Source organism: Emys orbicularis, chromosome 1 (genome assembly GCF_028017835.1).
Source record: "Emys orbicularis isolate rEmyOrb1 chromosome 1, rEmyOrb1.hap1, whole genome shotgun sequence".
NCBI lineage: Eukaryota > Metazoa > Chordata > Testudines > Emydidae > Emys > Emys orbicularis.
Genome location: NC_088683.1, coordinates 45445330 through 45454211, shown reverse-complemented (window position 1 = coordinate 45454211; position 8882 = coordinate 45445330). Strand labels below are relative to the sequence as shown.

Genomic DNA, 8882 nt, shown 5'->3' with positions numbered 1-8882 from the left:
TTCCATGATTTTAACAAACCTCTGTGACTTCTTCAGCTTCAGCCTCCCTCCTTCCCTGATGGTGGGCTCCGGCTGTTGGCCCCCCCGGCAGTCAGCCCCCGCCCCTTATTTTTGGTAAAAGTCACAGACAGATAGTGGGCTTCTGTGAATGTTTATTTATTGCCCGTGACCTGTCCCTGACTTTTATTAAAAATAACCGTGACAAAAACTTAATCTTACTAATAAGAAATATTTAAGCAGTGTCAAAACAATCCATTGCTACTCTGTTTGAGGAACTGACAGAGCTTGGCCTTTGGGATCATCAAATCTACTGTTTGTTGTGAGCTGCATGATCATGTGGATTCCATAGGTCAGGATCCATAATAAAACTATTGACGTCACCAAGCCCATCCAGATTCCAGGGGAGAAGAAAGATGTACAGTCGCTTGCGTAGGAAAACAAGTTATTATGAATATTGAAGCCTTGAATCTGAGAACAAGAAAAGAATAGGTGAGCCCAAATGAATTTACACAACAAAACCTACTTTTAAGATCTATATATTCACTACAAAATCCAGGCCTGAAAAACACTGTGTGCCCTCAATTTCTACTGAAGAGGACTGAGCACCAACTCCTTTTCAGCATGATTTTTCAATTTCTCTCTTCTTCCAGGAAATTTCAGATGCATGACAGTTATTTGTTTTACAAAAAGGAAGTTGTGCTTCCAAACTTCAGAGACTTGGGAATATTTTAAAGGTAAAATTCCAAGGGAGGCATGAGACCAATGTAACTTAATAACAGTTTCAGATTTGCCAACCTAAATGTTAAAAAATCATGAGCCAGGCTCCCAAAATCATGAGGTTGGCTTAAAAATCATGACATTTAAAAAAAAACAACACATTTGGGGCTCTTTTTATTTATTTTATTTTATTTCAGTGTTTGAGCATTAGAGTGTGTTTTTAAGCTTTTTCCCACAACTCTGAAAGTTAGAAACTTACTAGAGGAGTAGGGGAGGGAAAAAAAGAAAGAACTGAGATTCTCACATATTCACATGACTCTGGGAGATGGGGCTTTAAGGAAAACACCAAATATCATGAGACTTGTGATAAAAATCACAAGAGTTGGCAACACTGCATATTTTTGTGAAAGTCAGTTATTTGAATCACCTTTCCCCATCATGCAAATATAAGCAAGAAAGCAGAATTCCAAAGATAGCTAATATATTTTTCTCCTTATATAATTATCTCTATGTATGTAATTCTGAAATATAAACTTACCATAGAAACAGCAAAATGGACATACAGGCGGACACATCACTAACATTCATTGACCTGCCATGAACTACGGTGTGATTTTGTGGTAGTAACATGGTGTTTGTACTAGAAATGCTTAGGTTTTCATATGAAAGAGTGATCTGGATTTCTAGCTAGTAAGAATTAAGTCTTTGTCCCTTTTGTCCATAGGCCTTTTGTGTCCCCAGTTCATCAGGGGATAGTAAGGGTGGAGCATCCCCCAGAGAAGCCATTTTTGTTTTATTTTTCCCAGGGCTGTATTTATTAATTTGTAATGAATTTGTACAAATTTATAAAGTAATTGCTTAGTGAAAATCAATAAAAACATATTTCACAGCTCTAGGAGGCAGCTTGAGTTGCAAAACTTTGCAACCCAGATTATTTGTAGCGTTTGGAAATGTGCATGTGCTGTCTCTCATTCAGTTACTACAATGGCTTGCCAAAATGATGGTTAGTGCAATTCTGCATGATCTGCAAAACTAGAGCAGATGAGGAGGACTTGGCCCCTGTGGAGATAAAGACATTTTTGGAGGTACCAGCGTACTTGGGCCTCTTTCAAGAATTAAAGACTGTTCTCATTGTTACCATAGTAGTTAACTTGTTAAATCTGACTGCTTTGCACTACATCCAATTGTATGTTTCTGACTCAAGAAGGATTATGGAAAACAAACATTTGGGTTGGGAGGCTGAGTTTGTACACAGCTTTAGTAAGTGATGCGTTTGCCAGGGCATTTCATCGTTAAGCCACTGTTTAGACATCACACCAAAGCTGGAATGGGAGCCACACAATATGGTTTGAAAGATTGATTGAAAAAAAGCAGATGATGCTTCATGTCATTTTGGTTCTCAAAGGATTGAGCTTCTGTGAAACAATACATGCTTGTTACCATTCTTCCAGGACACTCTAGGGTACTTAACAGAGGGATCGATCAGTTTTTACTAGGGCAATTAAATTTGTTGGAGCTACAGCCACGAAGACTGAATTTTATTGTATGTGGTAGTATTATTCCTTATTCAAGCAGGATTATGCCTAGCAAACCTTTAAGTGGGAGCTTTAATTATACATTCTTGAAATGCTATGTTTACTTTTAGGAAACAACTGTAGTTTATTTCAGGTTCTCTTATTGCTTTTCTGATATGTGATCATTACTATGCGGGTGTTGTTGGATCCCAGCTGGCAAATAAAGATGCGACTCCCTGCAGATTTGCCACCTGTGTAGAAGTTAAAAATACATAGATACATAATCCTAGTTAGTTATTTTTATATAAATCTTTTGATAAGGATTCCAGCCCACTGTAGGTTTTAATTCTAGTGTTTCAGTTAGTATTATTGTTATAGGTTTGCCTATTCTGTATTTACTGTTTTTTATTTTTAAAATGAAATTGTATTTTGTGCAGTGTATTGTACATTTTGAATGGAGTTTCCTAATCATTTGACCTTTAACAAAACCTTAACATAGATTTGTTATGTAGATTGTGATGGGTATCCTCAAGGGCAACATGTAAAAGCTGAGGTTTGAAATAGTTTAGCCTTGAAAATCCTAAAATTCCCGGCCTCAGTGTCTTGGGCATTTGCCCTGAGCAGCAAAAGGGGCTACTAACAAGTATGACAGACACTGAAGAAAAATGAAAAGCCTGGATGCAGCTTTAAAAACAACAATGAGCTTTCATTTAGTAGACTATACAGACAGCACTAAAGGGAAAGGAGGAAGCACTTGGTAAAAGGAACCTCAAAATACTAGAGCAGTCCACCATTGATCTATACACCAGTGCTGGTACTTCAGCCATCTGTCACTGGTACAGATTAATGACCAGATTCTGAGCTGGACTCTGGTCTGCAATCATTGCTCACCTCCCAAAGAACTGTGCTTTTAGTGGAGCTCGAGCACTCTGAACCCTAATCTTATGAAAAGAGCTATACTGGAATTGTCAGAGCTTCACTGGATATCAGAGAGAATACAGTGAGAGGGTGGAGGGGTTCTGGTTGTTCCAGACAAGTCAAACAGTTGCCGAAAGAGTTTGGGAACTAGTAGCCTAGAAACCAAGAGCTGAAAAAACTGCAAAGAGTGCGGCGCATTCACCAGCTTGGGAGCTGGGTCTTCTTCATTCACTACAGCCTACTGGGGAACAGCATCTAGTGACCTTTTGAACCAGCGTCTCTGTCGTAGGGGAAGATTTGGTGCTTGCCCAAAAGGAGAAAAAAGAGGGGCCTGGACATTGCTGTGATAATTTGTGTGGAACTCTGAGTGAAGTCATAACCCAGTGGGCGGGGCATTAACCTCATCACACACCCCTGCTGCGGCTATCAAACCGAGAGTCAAGTTTCACCATATCATAGAAGAGACTGTTGCCATTTAAAGTGGGGTTTTGTGTATGTGTATACATATAGAGTGCATAGGTTAATATGTCTTTTCATCTGGGTGTAGGAAATAGCATAATGATTGCTTTAGTATATTTTAAAACCTTTCAATTCTTCAGTATATTTTGAAACCTGCCAGCAAGTTCTCTCCCATTTTTAGCCGTTTCTGAGAAAGATAAAGCTGTTTTGTTTGATTTGGTGTTTTGTGTGTGTGCCCTTTGAAACAGTTTAGGTCAAGATAAAGCTACAACCCCAGTTAGGGGTATGTTACTTATTAGGGGTCTCTCTGGTAACTGGGTGGGAGCACTCCACCTCACAGACGGATCTGACATGGGGAAGAGCAGCAACTGGGGAGGAGGTACCGTGACAAGAGGGTGAGGCGATTTGGAAGCTCCCTTGCCATAGTCTCCAGTGTTCAGGCTCAGTCCCGGGGTCTCACTAACAGCTGTGATGTCCCTCACGAGGAAGGGTAATTGGGTTGCAGCCTTAAAGCCAATCCCAGAATGTTCTGGGGACCCGGTAGGCAAGGGGATGCTGGTACAGCTTCGCTAGATAGACCAGGGGGAAGGAAGTCTCCTGGAATTACTAATATCCCACCCCTTCCCACAGGTGGGGAACTACACCCAGCCTGTTCCCCCAAGTAAAGCTGGGGGCAGTGAGAGACGGGTTGTTTCTTGTCCCACCAAGATAACTTAGGTTGGGATCAGGTCCCATTTTATAATATATCTTCCCCTATCCCCACTGCCCTGATTGAGTGTATTACTGTCTATTGTTTTTTTCCGTTTCTGTAGATGACTTTATAGTGATTTGTTTTTTTCAGTTGTTCTCATGTTGTTGTTCAGAAGCTGCCTGCTCCCTCTTTCCCCTGTTCAATAGCACCCGTAGTGGGCAAATAGCTTTCTTTTAATGTTTTTTTAGAGTTGAACTAAAAGTACAGGTGTTATGAATATATGCTGTTCAACACCTACTCTAGCAAGTAATCGTTCCTGGAATTGCCTCTGAAATGGCAGTGTACTCACTTGGAACTCTGAAAGGTAAACATCCCAGTTCTTTGCTTCACTGTTGGCTGGAATCAGCTTTGCACCATAGAGACTGCTGGTCCCCACCAGCTGACAATGAAATGAATACTCCGCAGGAGCAGAGATGATAGAGACATTAAATCTAGCGACCATTTGGTTGTCATGTGCAATCTCAACAGAATCTAAAGTAAACCATTTTCGAGCAGAGCCTGTATAGAACTTCTTGGTCATTAGAAATCTACAGAGAAGAAAAACAGAATAAATAGAGTTAATCTGACATGGAAAAAGTTATAATATTCATTGGTGGGCATGCTTAACCCACAGTAGAATCCAACAGGGACCATCACTCAAAGAAGAACAGATGGCAGACGAGATTAATCATCACTAGCTCTTTGCCCAGGAGACTGCAGTTAGTATCTCCTCGTACAAGAGGACAGGTCATGAGTGAAGTGACTTTGTGAATCTTGTTTTACCACTTGTTACAGTTTTGTATAATAAGCTATAATAAGCAATGTTTTCGTAATTTGAATAAGCATTTATTGTTTCATTCTGCAAGGGACTGTTATAGTGCCATATTTCATAAATAAACCAGCAGAAGCTGAAAGATTGTCTGCAGAACTGCAGTATTTGCAATAAATATTTGCATGGGATTTTTTAAAGAAAAGTATTTTTATGAAGGGTACAGACATGAAAACCACTTTGATTTATTATAGCAACTGTTTCTTGGTTCAGATGACTAAATGGCCATTTGCATGTTCAAATACCTGAATTTATACCTGAAGGCACAATTTTATCACTCTAGGTATGTTTAGAACCCCCATCACTAAAATATGAGCACCTTCCAAGTATTCTAAAATAGAAAAATATTGAGATAATATGTGTAACGCCGACAGACCCCAGTCATCAGCGGGCAGGATTGTACCTGGGACCTCTGGAGCTTAGTGCATGAGCCTCTACCGCATGAGCTAAAAGCCAACTGGCTGTTAAGCAGACTCATTTTACCTCTCTCTTTAAGTGTTCTCGGTGCCACTAGATGGGACAGAACACCACACCCAGAAGGTGTGTGGGTTACATATGGAAGTTTCCCTCCTTTGGTGGACCTGAATCCTATTGCAAATTTGTACCATGTTGCATTCAGGTATTCCAGTTCTCTCATATTAAATATATTCTCTGTGTCAGTTGAGAGGGTTGCTATTGGAGATTTCACACTTTTCTCCTTATTTTACCATGCTCAGTATTTTAATTCTACCTAGTTTAAATTAATTTTGTTTGTCTAGTGCTAGCTGAAGAATTTTTTCAGTAACTTGCAATCACAGTCAGAGTCCTTGGGGTTCTCCCCGGAGGGTGAGTATAAATTTGGGTACTCTAAGCTGTCGGCCCACCAGGAGTATTAGATGTGGACTTTGAAAATTTTAGGTGATGTTTAGGTGCTGCTGCAATAGGTGCCAAACAAATCTGTAAATACAAGTTACAAAAAAATCAAAAACAAAAAGCACATTAAAAATAAAATATGTGTAGGTAGTAATTTTTGTAGTAGATAAATAGGTAGCAAGTAAAATGGACACAACATATCAATTGTCTGACTAACAAAGATGATATGGCTGAAGTATCTATCTCAGAGCCAAAAACAGTCCTTAGTTTGAGCAGGAAACACCTTATTATAGTAGAGATTCCGGTCATGAACAGGAATTGAATCTCTTCACAATATTTTTATTATTTGTTATTTGTATTACAGTAGCACCTGGGGTGCCAGTTACAGACCAGGACCCCATTGTGCTAGGTGCTGTACAAGCACAGAACGTCCTGAACTGTTGTAAGTCACTTATCTCAGGGCTGCAATCACTATAAATAGAGCAATTGTCCAATAAGACGCCCCAAAAGACCAAACAGGACCACAACTTTCAATGAAACATACTATCAGTTTAATGTACACACAATACTTGAATTGCTAATTCTACATGACCAATACCAACACCGGCAATAACTAAGTAATATTTGTAAATGGGTAAAGGCTAAGGGATCGACTGGACCACTTGGACATGGCCCTGCAATAGAGCTGCACGGTGGAGTGCTCACAGTACTACATACCTTCAAGGTATGCAACATCCTCTCCCACCCCTGAATGGCCAGCCAGTTCTGCTGGCCTGTGCGTGAGCGAGATTGCAGTCATTACTCTGCCTACTCACTGCTCCTCCTTACCCCACCCCCTTTGGGTAATGTGTACCCCTACAGGAATAGCAAGGAAGCAGTTCCTGCACTCCTATGGGTATAGGTATTGCAATTCTGTCCAGACTTTGCACAGGCTGTGCATAAAATGGAACAAGTTTCTTATCCCTCTGCTACTGTTTGCTCCCACCCAAAGCTAGGCAGAATGTAGCTCTCCTTTAGGAGTCATAATTATACAACCAAATAAACCAAAGTGATGCAGAATGGAGAGGAAGGGCAGGATGTTTTATAGATATCTATATGGCTTTTGATGCAGTGCTTAGAAAATAGCATTGTTGGAATAAAAAAGGTGAACAAATGGAACGTATTCTCAAGTCATGGAAGACAGTCAACAACAACTTCTGATTCTTGTAAATATGTACTATTATTTGTATTGCAATAGTGCTGAGCCCTGATAAAAGATTGGGACTGTTCAGACACATTTTAAGGGACAGGCAGGAAGCTTCAAGATAATCAGCTTTGAAATATCAAGGTTTTTGTACAAACCAACAAAAATGCTTAGTTGCACTTAAAATAAACCAGTCTTGCTTATAGCTTGGAGGATGACCATCTCTCAGGATCCCAGGTTAGTTTCCCAGTTCTAAATTCTGTCCTCTCTTAGGTTACCAGAAATCTTTCTTTACAAAGCTCCATGAAGTAGGCCACCAGCTTCTGACTGAGGATTCTTGGCTCATTTCCCCATCCCTTTAAACATGGGCAGCAGAAAACTTCAGCGAGGAATTAACGTCTTGCCTTTTGGTGGTACGCAAGGAAACTGTCCATAGTGGAAGACAGTGACAATTTAATACGTGATTCAAGGATTCAATTAACATGGGGATCTAATAATCATTAAAATATGGTTCTACTGGGAAAGTAGTCAACCACCGCTTTTGTCCCTCAGATTTCAGATAATATTTTCTCAGCGTAAATTTTTCCTAACTGCTAGTCTTGAAAACTCAATCCAGGATCTGAGTGTCAAGCTGAGTACTTTTTTCCATGCATCCATCACCTTTAATAACAATCTGCTGGCCAAATTATGCCCCCACGTTAACGGCTGTGGAACCTCCTTCAGCCCTAAGTGTCTTTGAACAAGTTGGAATTTAGTAAATAAATCTATTTATGATCTACAAGAAGGAAGAGAACAAGCCTGACACTTATATCCTAGATTGAGTTTTCAGGACTAGCAGTTAGCCTCTGCGGGGCTAAGAGGAGTAAAATGAAATAATACTTTTTCTGTCACTGAAGTGAGCAGATATGGTTTTGAATATACACAGACCTTAAGAATTGTTGAGGTAGCATGTGCCATTTTACATTGTGGCTTTTCAGAGCAAAACCACACTTTGAACTGTAAATAAAATTCTCAGGAGAAACCATTCTCTTCAGTGGACTTCCTGTCCCTCTTTTCTTGACTGTCTCAAGATCTTCTTATGAGACTGGAGTCTCTCTCTTATGCAGTCTTGGAAGAGCAAAAAACTTCTTTTTAACAATGCCCAAATAAACAAGCCCCAGATAATCCCCTGTCATCTTTACTGTATGCTGAAGTTTAAAAGACCTTATGAAATTCTCTAAATTCTGTGGTGGTCACCCCTCTTTCACTTATTGTTCTACCTGAGGCTGTTCAGATAGAGGGCATCAATGTTTTATTATATTGTTGCATGTTTCTATGAGTCCTTTTCCCATTGTATTAATAGCTCTTAGAGCCCCAGTGGAGGAGAATGTAAGCTTTGTAGTTTAATACCCTTTCTAATTCCATCCTATTTTCTTTTACCTTAGATGGGGCTTGCTACTTTGTTTTCAAGCTGCAATCCAATAATTTCAATTCTGCTTTCAATTATTTACTCTATCCAATTATTTTCTTCTCATAGATTTTATCTCCTTAGGTCATCTCCTAAAATGTATCCCAAACTAATTTCAGGTGAACTATATCCTTATCAAATTAATCATAGTATTTTTAAGGCCAAATTCTGTGCTCGGACATGTGCATGCAACTCCCACTTCACTGGGAGTTACTCACAAGCTTCCAAGGTAG

General features: G+C 39.7%; 1 protein-coding gene across 1 annotated transcript in view; it reads right to left on the bottom strand.

The window, feature by feature from the left end:
* Nucleotides 1-258: 258 nt before the first annotated feature.
* LOC135873048 (V-type proton ATPase subunit S1-like) overlaps nt 259-8882 on the bottom strand; it is an 84677-nt gene continuing 76053 nt past the window's right edge. Inside the window, exons 10-11 of the mRNA XM_065397523.1 lie at nt 4649-4886; nt 259-468 (exon numbers count right to left, since the gene is read on the bottom strand). Of these exons, the coding sequence (XP_065253595.1) occupies nt 259-468; nt 4649-4886 (448 nt within the window). The remainder of the gene's footprint in view (nt 469-4648; nt 4887-8882) is intronic.